The following is a 13,593-nucleotide window of genomic DNA, read 5'->3' as shown; positions in this document are numbered from 1 at the left end:
ACGAAAGAAAAAAGAGGCAGACGACCTATGCTATCTTATGTTTAATACAACTGTACGATATGAACGGAGTACTTTTGGGTTAGATGTGAGAAAAAATGAGGTCATGGGTTGGCGTGAGATGAGTGCGTATATTTCAGCATCAAATATATCGTCGACCACAATGTGGTGTGGCTTGGGATGGTATTCTAGTGTCCCTGAGACAAACACACCTCATTGGGCACTGATATATTATAGACACAAAGCTATTCACACTGCCAGATTCTTCTAGGCTTATCAGCCGTCTCTGGGTGTTACACGTGGTGTAATAACAGACTAAAACATGAAAAGGAGCCATTGTATTGGAAGATCAAACCACAAACTTGCCCACGAGATGTGAACACGCTGATAAAACTATATACATGTAACCAAAACTACCGTCCATTCTGTTCCATCCAAGGCGCAATCCCAAGACTAAACCCAGCCATAATTTCCGGCTTGCACAGGCTCTCCAGTTGTCGTCCATTCTTGAAGCGGCTTACGTTCTTCCTGTCTACGATGGGATCTGTGTATGGAGAGTGGCTTGGGTATTTCGAGCGACTTTGGATACCCGCTGTCCTGGCTGTAGGTACTCGAGTTACTCCGATCTTGAGCTGGATCAGGAGTTGGCACTTGAACTGAAGGGGCCCCGACTTGATGTCCAGGAATAGCGGGAGGAGTAGGTGGGATGTATGAATGTTCTACATCAGCGGGAGCTTGACCTGGTTGCACAGGAATAGGAGGAGGAGGACCTGGATTGGGTACACGTTCCTCGACAACATCAGGAGCCGGTTCTTCAGGCTCGTTTGGTGGAGGAAATGGAGACTGGTGCCTTCTGAACCAATCCCTGATGGAGGCTATCAAATTTCTGGCCTGGCCCCCATCGGACTCTGAGTCTGAATCGTCGAAGGCGCTGCCTCCAGCGACACTAGCATCACCGATTGGGTCCTCTGGGCCCTGATCTGGCTGAGCCTGATGGCGGTGTTGAAGGCATTTCCAAGCGACTAGACCGGCAAATAGGATGAAAAATATAACCGCTATCACGATACCGACTGTTTGAAAGGTAGAAGAGCGTTTTTTCTTTTGTGGCGTTGGAGTGCCAGTCTCTTCTGGGTCCAATGTTGCTGAAGTCTCACTCAAGCCCATCGATGTTGCTGTACTCTTCCTTAGACTTATAGTAGTGGATGCCGTTGTGGTCGTGGTTTCAGTCTCAGTCTCGGTCTCGGTATGCGTTGTTGTTTTCGTAAACCAAGCAAAGGTAGTGCCATCGTCGGGACCTGGAAGAGTTGACCATCTGACGCGAGGCTTCGTCTGTGTTATTCTGATATTTGTGATGCTTGGTGTCTCCTTGGGCAGTTTAAGCACCATGATCGAGCTGGTTATGACCTTTTCTGGCTGTTTAGGGCCATAGTCACCGCGGCCTGGCTCTTTGGGGCCATAGTTACTGCGGCACACTTCGCAGAGACTTTTGTAGGTTTCATCGTTGTCTTCATTATACTTGAAGTCGTCGGCGTCGTCATTAGGCATTTCAAGGTGAGTTTCGAAAGAGTACCTATTGTTGCCTACATACTTGCGACAAGGGCCACTATACAGAAAGAAGATATCAGTATAGTCTTGAGAGATGAAGTATATGTGACTTACCAACCTGCCAACACCCAGTTGCGGTCTCCCGTCACGTCTGCGACTTCATTTTGGCAACGAAGGGCAGCTACGGGTATTGCCATAGCTGTCAGGAGGGAAAGCTTGAGAAGCAACATCTTGCAAAATGTTTAAAATAACAAAAAATCTTTAGATACTGTAGGTTTGGCTTATTCGGGTTGAGTCTTCAGATGACTGTAGCAAACATAATGGTCTGGGGGGAAAAGGACCAGAAAGGGCGGAACGGATGAGATGGGGGTAATGTCCAGATGTTTTGCGTCTCAAGTTCCATTTTATATCTTGTAATTCTTGACTTCTATATATACATCCAATGATAGAGTTTGTGCGTGAATCCTCTCATGGTTGTTAACGAAACTCTACGACAGTTGTTTGCTGCAGATTCTAGCGTTTGTCACAGTATCACATGCCATTCATTCAGACACGTTGCCAATGTTTTGGGGAACACCTTACGTCTGAGTTATATGAGGAGATTTAACGAGAACCTCTCATAAGTGAAGAGAAATCAAGCTTTGAGAAATAAGTTCTCATATCAAACTTTGCTATTCTGCACGCTCCTTGCCCTTCGATTCAGGATCTTGGTCGAGATCTGTATTGTAACCGTCAGGATTTCTCCAACTAAAAGCTTTGCCTTTATAGTATTTAAGACCCCTATTATAACCGTCTTTATCGATATCAAAAGACATATGACGTGCATCGGTAGTTAGAAGTCTGTTTGCCTTAGTAGAGCGATGGGGGACTAATATAGTTTTGAGCTCTTGACCATATGGCCAGTTTGATGGAGTTGGGTTTGATCGTGAAGTTTCCACACCGCGGGGTACACAAGTACGGGGACTGGTGTCTTTTCGGTGTCGACGACTTCTTAACCAAAAATAGGTTAATAAACATATTGCGACAAGTATGAAGCACACACCGACAGCGACACCCACTACCTCAGCTGTTGTTAAAGAGCCGTTCGAAGAAGAAGCTTCTGTACCTGTTGGTAGATCTGGTTCTTCTTGGCTAGCGGTATACGATGTAGCCAAAGTTGAGTTGGATGGTATCCTGTCACTTATGGTAACAGTACTCCAAAGTGATGGATCAGTGCTCTCATCAACGCTGGGAGGGGATGAAGGGTTGACGTCTATGGTTGGCCGACTGGTCCAAGTAGAACTCGTCGAATGGTCTTTGACAGCTGTTATTGTAATATGGGTAGTGATCTTAGAAGTGACCTTGGGCAATGGATCGACGGGACCTAGGTGCTTTGTTTCGAATATAGTGGTAAACGAAGTTAGAGTTGCCATCGAGGTAAGGGTTATTGTGTGTCTTGAGGTGAAGGTTACCGGTTCTTGGACCTTTTTGTGTGGGATTGTAATAGCCTTCGCGTAAGTGGAATACGGTTCTTGGTTGGATTTCATATCGCTATAAGTATGGTCCAACGAATCAATGAAGATACGAGGCTCATTATGGAAATACGATGTCTCTTCATGTTCAAATTCCTCATTCTCGGTCGTTTCCAGGCCAGGAGACTGGCTTTGAGCCTCGTCGCTACCATAATGTCAGGGGTCGAGCGAATCCAGAGGTTGAGTTGTACTTACATGTACTCGAAGTCAGGAAAGGGAACATGCATCTTGAGCAGTTATTTGAAGCCCTGTAGGAAGAGAAAATCCCTGTTTGTAAATTCTGCTGTTTGTCGAGATCGCTCTCGAGAGAACGCTTCCAAGGACCCAGTATATAGTCACCATGCTGGGCTGATTCAAGGTAGGCCGGTGTCTAGATCAGAGATTTATTCACTTGTTGTGGGTTGTTGAGTGATGAAACTTATATAATAGTGAATAGACTCATCAAGAGTGATTGATTCAGTGAAACATAAATGCTATTTGTGTAACTAACAAGTGCCATCATGAGACTCTGCATCTGTGTTAACCTGACGTACAACCAGAATTATCCCCATGCCGCACAATCATTCATGACTTCCAAATCGCTGGCGCTGGCTGTACAGGCTGCGCAGGCTCCGTGTAAGGAACCTTCCAACGGCTCTCTATCTGCAGGTGGATGGATATTTGTATTAGTTGCGGCCGTGGTTTTGATTTCCCTATCCACCATGGCCACTATGTTTATAATACTCCGTTCACGTTCCAGGCACAATCAGGACAATTTCAACATCCAGCTCGACAATGCTCCCTTTGAGCGTACGCAGCAGTTGGAATTACCAAACTCTCCGAAGTTGACGAACTTGAAGTCAACTCCTCGCTTGAGGTTGTCGGAGTTGCATCTGGCAGCGTCAAATGGCTGATGATGCTGAGTATATCAACATCACTACTCGTGGTCTCCGTAGGACGCAAGACAAGAGTGAATGTTTGGTGCTTATGCCTTGTATACCAAGTGAAAGGTTCCCAAGTCTCGGTACCTATGACTACCACGCCATTTTTGGTGGAAGTGCCATCTACCTTGTCGATGACTGCTACATCCTCTCTATCTTTTCCTGGGAGGTCTTCTGATGCGAATGTAAGAACTGGTTTGAAGCCAGACGGAATTGTGCTGTAGACACTTCCAGTCAAGTCCACAAGCTCGCGACAGTCATTATGGTGGTTTTTGGACGAGAGATCGGTCCCATGAGAAGTTGGGGACTCCTGCTTCTCCATGATCTAATGTATGTTGATATTGCCGATGATAGATGGGAAGCAAGGCCTTTTGATGGGATGACTAGGGAGTTGGGTAAATGCTTGTGGAGGTTTGAGAGAAGATCGAACATAACGCGATGGGTCTTCGAGGGCTATATATAAGTAGCACACTGAGATGATTCAAGGTATTCCAATCTATTTTTAAAGATGCATTGCGGTCATTGTGAGTTATTAGACGAGAGCAGATAGACCCGACTGTGATCAAGCTGCATAATGTATTGACTCAGAGAAGGCAATGGTATTTTGTGCAACTAAAAAAACTATGGAAAGGCCCTGCATCCTTGTTCAATCATATCCTTGTAAATCAATGTCACCTTGAGTCGTTAAGATTTTCAAGCTTTCCATCCATAATCCGGAACCGGTTGTTGGGGCTGTACCTCGACATGGTTCTGAGGGAAACTCAAAGTTATATTAGTTGATGGCTCATATCGTGGTCCATGTCGCAGTTCATAATGCGGTTGGTGTTGTGGTTCATAATGCGGTTGATGTCGTGGTTCGTAATGCGGTCCATGCCGTGGTTCATGTCGCAGTTTTGGAGTCTCAAATCGTCGCCATAACTCATAAAAGAGGAATAATACAAGAGTGGTGATAATTAAACCTCCGCATACTGCTCCTGCGACTATTGCGGAGGTATCTGAGCGAATAGGTGCTCCAGAGGGATTCGCGGGAGAGGATGGTCGAAGTTCTGTGCTTGAAGAGGTTGTGTATGATGTAGTCCAAGAACTTTCTTCACCCGATTTGTTAGGGGATGAAGTGAGTAGAGGTTTCTCGGTGCTTAAGCTGGGCACATCAGTAGTCGTCTCCTTAGGTGAAGTGATTTCTGACTCCTGACTGGTGGTCGTTGCGTCTGACGTGCTGCTCGGGGCGATGAACTTCGTTCCATCAATAATGGTGACTATCTCTATCTCAGTACCCGGGGTGAGCCTTCGTGGAATACTAGTCGTAATCGGTTGTTCTGACTGAGTGGCTGTGGTGAACTTCTCAATGATAGTCAAGTCTGCAGCAAGATTCGAGACGCCTTGGTCAGGACGCTCCGTCCATGGTATGGTAAGTACTGGCTTGAAATCTAGAGGTATTGTACTGAAAGTATGACCTGTCAGGTCTTTAAAATCACGAGGCTCATGTCTCTGGAGGACCAGTGAGGCCTCGTTCTCGGACAGCGTGTCCCCTTTTTTGTCCATGTTGAGGTTGGCAGATTGCAATTCGGGTTCATCAATGCTGTCGAGAAACTGAGTCAAAGCCTTGTATACTAGCCTAGGTGTCTTGTAAACTTACATGAGGTCAGGATCGGTGAATACGAAGCACATTGTGTGTTTGAAAGATGGATTTGTGCCTGCCCGCGGAGGGTGATGCTGGCGAGGGGACGAGCGGTCAAGAATGTCACATTGCAGAGCAGTCCCCCCCAGAGGATTAAATAGTTTTAACGACGGTAGGATTGGGAAACAAATCAACATTGACTAGCTGCAGCATTATCTGTGGTTAGATGCTGAGCCTGGCAGGGTTGTGAGTAACAGAAAGAAGAGGCGATTACACTCAGAGCATAACCCCAGCTCTGGTTAATTATGCCAGCACAAAAAGAAACGCAAGGATTATTCAGTCAGTAAGGGCAAGTCATATATAAAGATGATCTGGAAAATGCTTCGTTGCTGAGCGACATCAAGTGTTGGGGATGACAACATCACTCAGATAAATAAGAGCTGATGACATAGATGAATAATCCAGGTACTTCTCGCGCTCATGATTCTTCTCGCTGAATCGACGCGTAATCTCTGAGATGTTTTCTTGGGCCCTCGATGTGCATCTAATGCTCTCCCAGCCCATTCTTCTGGGCGCCACCCTTACAAGGGGTCCAATTATGCTACCAAGCGCTCCGCACCGTCCTTGACCTCTGCCAGTAGAAATGTACCTAGTGTGACGGAAACAGAGGAGAAACTTCAACCGTCCGTAAGAGCTTCTGCCATTCCAAAGTCAAGACGATCATCCAAGATGTCAGTCCCATTGGATTTGGGTCACCATCTACACTTCCATAGAAGTGAAACAGTCTTCAGAAGGATACCTTTGCGACTCGATTCTCGATTATTGGCATATCGAATATGGCATGATCTAATTGAAAAGTAAGTATATAATGATAATTCATAAGTAGCGTTGATTAACGCATATCTGCCTACTTCCCGCGCTTCGACGCATATTTATTCTCACACCTTCCTCCTGACCAGGCCCTTCCAGTAATCGAAGCTATTTTCATCACTCTGCAATGCCCAGATCTTCCCTGTCGACCTCCCACTAGCATCCATCTCTTCAACCTTCAACATTCCCCAATCTCGCGTAATTCCCATCACACGAGCCTTGACACCACCTTCTGCCTCGAGAGTGACATCTTGTCTTGTATGTAACCAGTGGCGGTAGTAACGGGCTTCAAGATCAGCTGAGAACCCTTCTCGAAGAAACTGGGCGTAGATGGCTTCTATGCGTGTGAGAACGCGGGCTAGGAGGGTTTCGAGATGAAGTTCTGATGCCCCTGAGGGAACGAGGTCGGATATGGAGATTGTGGGACGGGGGTTGATGGTATTGAGGCCTACACCGAGGATGATTTGGTAGTTGCCATCGAAATAGAGACACTGTGAGAGAATACCACCGACTTTCACGTAGTGCGGTTTCTCTTGTGACTTTGTGGGATCAAGGGCATCTAGCGATGTTAGACTTGCTCTTGCAAGGGAGCTGAATTGACTTACAAATGTCGTTGGGCCACTTCAACTTGATGGGAATGTCCTCGTAGCTACGGTCATAAGACTGCACAGCCTCAACCATAGCAATAGCCGTGATATATTGAATAAACACCACAGGGCGACTCACAGCTAAGTGGGCTGGGTGGTTGATAACAGTCGAGAAGATGAGCATTCCAGGAGGAGCAATCCACACGTTGGAGCCACGACCACGACCGGCAACTTGGGTCGTAGCTGAGACAGTGAAGCCACTTGGGAGCTTTGGCATGAGCTTAGGGTTCCTGGTACATGTCAGTATGGTACGTCTCCTGCTTGGAAGGGGGAAAATACTTCTCAAGCATGGTGTTTGTACTTGTGACTACTTCGCCGTACATGAGCAAGTCGCCCCATGCCCGGGCAGTTGGCTCAATTTGTCGATAACGCTTCAGGCTCGAAAAGAACAGACCATGGTTGAAATGTGGTGTAAGCTTGGGGTGAGGAAGACCCTTCTCGTGAGGAAAGATCTTCTTGATGATCTTGCTGTAGTCAATGCTGCCATTTTCAGAGATGTTGGAATCTGTTGTCTCTGTCAGGGATTGCTGAAGCCCTTCGAGACTCCAGATTGTATCTTCATTCTGGATGTGAAAGGTATCTGTTTCCGCTCGAATCCATTCTTCGCCGTTCTCCTTGTCGATGATGCCGCTCCAGTCAGTCAATAGCTCTGATACGCCTGTGTCGGTGATGGAGGAGAGGTGAAGATGGGAGAGCGATGGAACACCTGTATCGTGGGGGCTGACCTCAAGACCGAGCTTTGTTAGGCATGCCTTGAGAAAAGCAGCTCGGTCCTTGTCGGCGCCTCCTAGTTTGGTGACCAGGTCATCGTACCCAGGAACGCTTGGCTGAGGATTCAAGTTGGCCGCAGCGAACCTAAAGTGTATCAGTCAGTACATGTATACGGTGAACAGATTGAAACGTACTCGGGGTGAGGGCCAGTAAGCAAAGCTTTGCCATCTCCGACTGTGCAAAGAACAACTGCTGCTTTTCCATCACCACCATCGACATCAAGCTCCTCGTCGTAAGTAGCGAGAACCTCGACCTTTCTATCCTTAACCGAAGCAGCATCAACAAAGACACCTCCTCCGTTATAGTAAGAGATGATTTCAGACGCAACCTCCTGTTCAAAGGCACCCTTGGGTACCGTCAAACGCACAGCCCTCGCCCCCCTTTCACTCCGATACTCAAAGCCTTTGAACGCACCACCTCGACAGGTCCCTGGGAAGAACCCTAGCTCTCTTCGTCCAACAACCTCCATGGGCTTGTTTCCCACTTCAAACTCACACTTTTGTGTCCCGTAGTAGCCACCAGCACAGAAGCCTAGATAAGAGCCTCCTCGGCGAACATAGTCGCCGATACGACGATTTCCCTCACCATTCAATGCCTGGCAGTAGCCGAGATCGCCACCACCTGGGAAGACGAGGAGTGCGCATGTTGCTTGCCATGGTTCTTTGAGAACGATGTTCTCGGTGATGGGGATGACGGCGTAGTTGGGGCCGAGAAGACGGCGGAGGGACCAGATACAATGCCGCACTGACTCAACTGTGGTGCCAATGCCTTGGTAGTGAATCAGTGAGTGTAACAGCCAGTGAAGGGAGTTGATGGATCAAACCTGTGTAAACAAGAACGTTGAGCTTTGCTGGTGCCATTGTTCGTATTTGGCTGGTTCTGGTGATATCAAAGTTGTTCGTGTAGTCTTGTCACTTGATTTTTGTTGGATCTCGCCTCAGCCAAATCTCCGCCTCGAACCACCTTTAACCTCTTTCAACGATAACACACAAGACTCAATCACCACAATTTTCGACAAGAGATCAATCGAAATTATGACAAAAGAAGATAGTAACGCTCAGCAGAGCACACAAGAAGACGACGATGAGCCTGATGAATGGTGAGTGAGCGCTCTTTTCCGTTGAGACACCGAAAGCCGAGGCCTTTGCTAACCGCTGATGAAGGGACAAGCGGATCTTTAGCACTGGATGCGCGGGTGAGTCTCTTCTTTCTTACAAAACCCAATGGCGAAATATAAAGGAAGATATAGGACCTCTATAAGGTTCTATAAGTCTACGCCTCAACTACCCGCTCATCAATCGTTTTGTTGAGAAAAAAGCTTGCTAACAGACATCACCAACTCAGATGAGAACGCAAAAATGACGGATTGCTACTTTGAAAAGAAGGATTGGCGCGCATGTGCTGCAGAAGTGAGTATAAAAAATCCAATACAATCCAACCCTATTGTTTCATTTATTTCGAGATGCCTTATCACATTGCTTTTTATGTTGTCATAGACCTGAACTGACAGTATCATAGATGGAGCAATTCAAACAGTGCTGGAAGGCTCATAACAACGACCAACGCACAGAGACCAAGGACAATTGAAGTCGCATTCGGGGACATGTAACCGCATAATACTGTACTATTACTGTATAAAATGTAATATACCAAGACCAGGCTCTCCTTTCCAGTCGATTAGGAAACTATGACTTCCAAATGCGTTCGCTCAATCAAGGCATCATGATATGATATACACAGTATTAGCACTGTCCCCACCGGACAATCTATCCACCCGCCCATGAAATTATCACCACAGCTTCATCAAGCTTGAAGCTCACCATATCCAACTCCCCATAGCAACCCACAATGTTCGTCCCTCGTCGCGCCCTCTTCGCCGCCCGAAGACTCCCCACCTCCTTTCGTCCAATTGCACGATACGCTACCGAAGCATCAGACGTGACGCTGCAAAAGCCTGATGAAGATGTTACACAAGTGAAGCAAGAAGACGTTGTCACAAAGCCGAAATACACTCCCAGAGCTAAACCTGCACCTACAACTGCGCCTGCGAAGTCAACACCTGCAAAATCTACACCTGCGCCTGCAAAGTCTACATATGCGCCCAAGACATTTTCCGCAAAGCCCGCGGCGAGCAGCAAGAGTCCTAAGCTGGAGAGTCCACACAAGCCTGTTGCAGTGTCGAAGAGCATTCTGAGCGAGACTAGCGAGACGGACACGGAGAACACAGAGCACATCAATTGGGAGACGAGCTGGTATGGCCTTGGTGTGAAGGCTGTTACTCCTGAGCAGAATGAGATTCTCGCAAGACCAGTTGATGCTGCAGATGTGGAGGTCAAGCCCGATGGTATCATCTACTTGCCAGAGGTCAAGTACCGACGACGGCTGAATGAGGCGTTTGGACCGATGGCTTGGGGAATGGTCCATCGTGGGGATGTTGTTGTCGGTAACCAGATCGTGACGCGTGAATACGCTCTCATCGTGAACGGCCGGTTAGTAAACCAATTTCCAATATCATCATTGACTAACAAGAACAGAATGGTCTCCCAATCGCAGGGCTATAACAACTACTTCAGCCCCGAATCTATCCCTGCCGCCATTGAGGGTGCCAAATCCAACGCCCTGATGCGTTGCTGCAAGGATCTCGGTATCGCCTCTGAACTCTGGGATCCTGTGTACATCCGCTGGTTCAGAAAGCATTTTATAGAGGAAAAATGGGTCGAGCACGCGATCACTAAGAAGAAGAGGACTTTCTTTTTCAAGAAGGGTGTCGCCGAGGCAACATACCCTTACAAGTTTTGTTAGACACTGTCATGCCTTCCTTGCACTACATTTGTATAGAATCTCGGGGTGAATATTTCAATGTATGATATGGATGGATTAGACGTATGGCTTTGGCGCATGGAGCGATACTGTAGTACTTCAGAGGAAAATGAATGGATCACGAATCATCAGACCAATATCTAGGGTCATCTTAAAAGAAGAACGAGCTCATGTACACCAATTCCCATTTATAGATATGCACTGGGGCAGTTATCGCGCCGAATATCAACGGGCCCATGTCAAAAAACACCATATCTACCTTAGTAAGACCCATGATCATTCAAAACCCACCTCCCAGAATGGAGTTTCTATCTTTCCCTTCCGGAGGCGCTCGCTCCGCCTCCTGATGCGGCATCACCGCCCCATCCCCAAGGAACCCATGAGCCTGATGCATTTCTAGTGCCGGCTCCCTGGTTTCTTCGGCGCACCTGACGATGGTCTTCGTCCGAACTAGTCTCCGCGTCGATCCTCTCGAAATCGGTCTCGCTGCGACTCTTGCTAATACCACTCCATGCGCTAAGTCCACTAGGTGGTCGCTGGGTAGGTTCATCTTCCTCGTTATTATCATAACCTCCGTAGGCCATGGGATCGCGGCGAGAGCCTGTGCTTGTCTGGGCACGCTGGGCTTCGGTACGAAGATCCTGGGCCTCCCGATCAAGTGCCGAGATCAGGACATTTAAGCGATCGCGCTGGGCCGAGATGAAGTCCATTCTGGCACCAGACTCGCGAAGATGCGGTGGGATCAATGCGCCCGAGTTTGTGGCCTCACCTCCAACTGTTCTCGTACCAGCCGATTGTCCACCTGCGTTGGTAGCAGCTGCCACAGCGCTGGAGAGCAGGCTGTAAAAGTCGGTGCCGCTGCTGTTGTTACCAGCCCATCGCGCAGCAGGGACGTTGAATCGTGACAGAAGCGACTGCGTATAGCCTTGCGCAGGCTCGGGAGGAGGCGACTCGGGTTCGGATGGTGGAAGACCGAGGACCTTGACTTTGAACTGCTCAATAGCGAGCTTGAGGTAAGATATTCCGGCAGCAGTCAAGCGCTCATGTGCGCTTGCGATGAAGTCGTCAATCTGCGTCTCGTTCTTTTCAAGATAAGGATGGACATATTCCTCGTATAGACGTCGAGCGCCTTGTGTCTGTGGGAGGATAAGGTAGAGGAGGAATAGTAAACGGAAATAACCGTAAAGCGGAATCCTGCTAGTGTCAGTACAGAAGGTGTCAGGTATGAGGTTTAGACATACCATGAGACAATAAACCAAACCCAAGACTCGGCGAGAAGACAGCAACTGAGCACTACCCAGTACATCAGCCATGGCGTCAGCTGGGTGGGATCATGTGTCTTGAGCGCTTTGTAAGATGCAAAGATAGGAAACAGATAACATGCGACAGAACTATTGAGAACAAGGGAATAGTCAGTAAATCAGATCCATTGGCGTTGAGAGCTGATTGAGGTGGCTATCATTGCAATTGCGAATATGACGCCTCATGACGAAGATGTATAGGGCTGAAGCTTACGATAAGAGCATAGGGAAAAGGTCAAACATGACTGCAATCCGAGGTGAAACCTCGTGCGTGACGCGACAGTTAAAGCTGAATGTGAGCGGGGGTTTGACCAACAGAGAAGAGGGTAATTGTCTCCGAGAGGTGTAAGGAAGAGAAGAAAAAAAGGTTTCCTGTAGGTGTAATAGAATAAGTTTGAAGATAGGTAACGTTTAGTGGTTGAAGCTGGACTGAGCTGAAAATGGACCTAAAGAGGTGAAGTGGGCGCCGAAACTCCCGCGAGCGGGGGCGGGGCACTTTTTTTGTGTGACGGTGATGGCTTAGTGAGTGACCCACTGAAAGTAGGTGCTACGAATGGAGAAATATGTCTCGAGTCAAAAGAGCTGATCACCTGAATGCAGACTTGACCCTCGTGATAGAGGCAAGTGTCTTTTGTTGGGCACAATGACGACTTTTATTCTGATTCTTAAACTGAACACGGTTTCTTTGAGGGTCCTGACTCTTTCAACTGCGGAGTTGGTACACGTGTCTCGGATGCGAGTCCTGTATCTTGAAGACAAGTGTTTACATATTCGTGGACAGAGCATCTAGGCATCAACCATTTCGAAAGCAACTGCAGCAATTTATCTGCAGAGGACACATAATTACCGCAGATAAACAAGATCTATGGCCGCAACTGTCGCCTGGTGAAAACGCATGATACGCGTGGTAATAGGATGCTTACTCAATCAAGATCTTGGCAAGAATATGCAATACTTGATCCATAAAACGGGAAAAGAGAGAAACAAGAGAATATCTTATCAGTGATAGGATATCGATATGGCTTACTTATCTGAATCTGAAGCAATAGGATATGGACCACATTATAAATATTTTCAAATTGAAGGATCGCTAACAAGGTTTTGATGTCGCAGTTGACAACGGAGTCGGCATGACTCGGGCCCGGTCGGAGGCGCGGGCCAAGCCTCGTGCTCCGGCTTGGCTGAGACCAAACTGCAACTCCAAGTCGGCACCAATATCACCGAATATCTAAGGAAATGTTGAGCCTCATTACTTGACACGATAATTTTCTTATTTGATCTCTACTTACCATGATGAAGCACAAACCGACCACTGGTGGAATTGTCATTTTTTGATCCGATTTGACCTGTAAAGTATCCATGATAGTTGTCAAGCCTACCCTACATATCTCTGCAGCTTAGATCAACCTGGCTGTGAATATCCAGAATCTAAGCATAGACTTACAGTGAGGACAATGCTCCAGGGCCGAGTACGAATACAACAATATTTGTACCGAAACGAATCTAAGATAAGATCAACATCGCCTTAGACCCTTAGTGTCCTGTCACGATGCAGCCATCATCACCATGGGATGTATATCCGGCCACCACTGC

At 47.4% G+C, this 13,593-nt stretch overlaps 8 protein-coding genes across 8 annotated transcripts; 2 read left to right on the top strand and 6 right to left on the bottom strand.

Moving 5' to 3' along the window:
• Positions 1-344: 344 nt before the first annotated feature.
• Positions 345-1,772, bottom strand: FOBCDRAFT_320503 (uncharacterized protein; the record flags this gene model as incomplete). The annotated part of the gene is made up of 2 exons (XM_031186817.3): positions 345-1,600; positions 1,657-1,772. 2 exons carry the CDS (start codon positions 1,770-1,772, stop codon positions 451-453), a joined length of 1,266 nt encoding a protein of 421 aa, XP_031037952.2. The 3' UTR covers positions 345-450.
• Positions 1,773-2,213: 441 nt separating this feature from the next.
• On the bottom strand, positions 2,214-3,280 carry FOBCDRAFT_202926 (uncharacterized protein; the record flags this gene model as incomplete). The annotated part of the gene is made up of 2 exons (XM_054705029.2): positions 2,214-3,198; positions 3,249-3,280. 2 exons carry the CDS (start codon positions 3,278-3,280, stop codon positions 2,214-2,216), a joined length of 1,017 nt encoding a protein of 338 aa, XP_054561004.2.
• Positions 3,281-3,809: 529 nt separating this feature from the next.
• Positions 3,810-4,295, bottom strand: FOBCDRAFT_202925 (uncharacterized protein; the record flags this gene model as incomplete). Its single annotated transcript, XM_059609046.1, has 1 exon — positions 3,810-4,295. The coding sequence occupies one exon, from the start codon at positions 4,293-4,295 to the stop codon at positions 3,810-3,812; it is 486 nt and encodes a 161-aa protein (XP_059467360.1).
• Positions 4,296-4,666: 371 nt separating this feature from the next.
• Positions 4,667-5,641, bottom strand: FOBCDRAFT_202924 (uncharacterized protein; the record flags this gene model as incomplete). Its single annotated transcript, XM_059609045.1, has 2 exons — positions 4,667-5,552; positions 5,610-5,641. The coding sequence occupies 2 exons, from the start codon at positions 5,639-5,641 to the stop codon at positions 4,667-4,669; spliced, it is 918 nt and encodes a 305-aa protein (XP_059467359.1).
• Positions 5,642-6,529: 888 nt separating this feature from the next.
• Positions 6,530-8,751, bottom strand: FOBCDRAFT_294566 (biotin--[acetyl-CoA-carboxylase] ligase BPL1; the record flags this gene model as incomplete). Its single annotated transcript, XM_031186820.3, has 5 exons — positions 8,703-8,751; positions 8,014-8,647; positions 7,388-7,963; positions 7,067-7,338; positions 6,530-7,020 (listed from the first exon to the last, which is right to left on the bottom strand). The coding sequence occupies exons 1-5, from the start codon at positions 8,737-8,739 to the stop codon at positions 6,530-6,532; spliced, it is 2,010 nt and encodes a 669-aa protein (XP_031037955.2). The 5' UTR covers positions 8,740-8,751.
• A 96-nt stretch (positions 8,752-8,847) lies between these two features.
• On the top strand, positions 8,848-9,564 carry FOBCDRAFT_40797 (uncharacterized protein). The gene is made up of 4 exons (XM_059612187.1): positions 8,848-8,978; positions 9,043-9,074; positions 9,224-9,288; positions 9,398-9,564. The coding sequence occupies exons 1-4, from the start codon at positions 8,914-8,916 to the stop codon at positions 9,464-9,466; spliced, it is 231 nt and encodes a 76-aa protein (XP_059467358.1). The 5' UTR covers positions 8,848-8,913; the 3' UTR covers positions 9,467-9,564.
• A 130-nt stretch (positions 9,565-9,694) lies between these two features.
• FOBCDRAFT_40796 (mitochondrial genome maintenance MGM101-domain-containing protein) lies at positions 9,695-10,833 on the top strand. Its single transcript, XM_059612186.1, has 2 exons — positions 9,695-10,368; positions 10,414-10,833. The coding sequence occupies exons 1-2, from the start codon at positions 9,728-9,730 to the stop codon at positions 10,679-10,681; spliced, it is 909 nt and encodes a 302-aa protein (XP_059467357.1). The 5' UTR covers positions 9,695-9,727; the 3' UTR covers positions 10,682-10,833.
• An 18-nt stretch (positions 10,834-10,851) lies between these two features.
• On the bottom strand, positions 10,852-12,444 carry FOBCDRAFT_40792 (TB2/DP1, HVA22 family-domain-containing protein). Its single transcript, XM_031186825.3, has 3 exons — positions 12,215-12,444; positions 11,941-12,090; positions 10,852-11,893 (listed from the first exon to the last, which is right to left on the bottom strand). The coding sequence occupies exons 1-3, from the start codon at positions 12,241-12,243 to the stop codon at positions 11,008-11,010; spliced, it is 1,065 nt and encodes a 354-aa protein (XP_031037960.2). The 5' UTR covers positions 12,244-12,444; the 3' UTR covers positions 10,852-11,007.
• Positions 12,445-13,593: the final 1,149 nt, after the last annotated feature.

The sequence above is a fragment of the Fusarium oxysporum genome, chromosome VI (assembly GCF_013085055.1).
Source record: "Fusarium oxysporum Fo47 chromosome VI, complete sequence".
Lineage (NCBI taxonomy): Eukaryota > Fungi > Ascomycota > Sordariomycetes > Hypocreales > Nectriaceae > Fusarium > Fusarium oxysporum.
This window is presented reverse-complemented; position numbering and strand designations above follow the sequence as displayed.

Excerpts from the sequence above, each read along its gene's own strand:
- FOBCDRAFT_40797 (XM_059612187.1), top strand. The coding sequence starts at position 8,914 with ATGACAAAAGAAGATAGTAACGCTCAGCAGAGCACACAAGAAGACGAC. Across the intron at positions 8,979-9,042 it reads GACGATGAGCCTGATGAATG|GGACAAGCGGATCTTTAGCA; the intron begins GTGAGTGAGCGC and ends CCGCTGATGAAG. Across the intron at positions 9,075-9,223 it reads CTTTAGCACTGGATGCGCGG|ATGAGAACGCAAAAATGACG; the intron begins GTGAGTCTCTTC and ends TCACCAACTCAG.
- FOBCDRAFT_40796 (XM_059612186.1), top strand. The coding sequence starts at position 9,728 with ATGTTCGTCCCTCGTCGCGCCCTCTTCGCCGCCCGAAGACTCCCCACC. Across the intron at positions 10,369-10,413 it reads GCTCTCATCGTGAACGGCCG|AATGGTCTCCCAATCGCAGG; the intron begins GTTAGTAAACCA and ends TAACAAGAACAG.
- FOBCDRAFT_40792 (XM_031186825.3), bottom strand. The coding sequence starts at position 12,243 with ATGTTTGACCTTTTCCCTATGCTCTTATC. Across the intron at positions 12,091-12,214 it reads CTTTTCCCTATGCTCTTATC|TTCTGTCGCATGTTATCTGT; the intron begins GTAAGCTTCAGC and ends TGTTCTCAATAG. Across the intron at positions 11,894-11,940 it reads GTTTGGTTTATTGTCTCATG|GATTCCGCTTTACGGTTATT; the intron begins GTATGTCTAAAC and ends TGACACTAGCAG.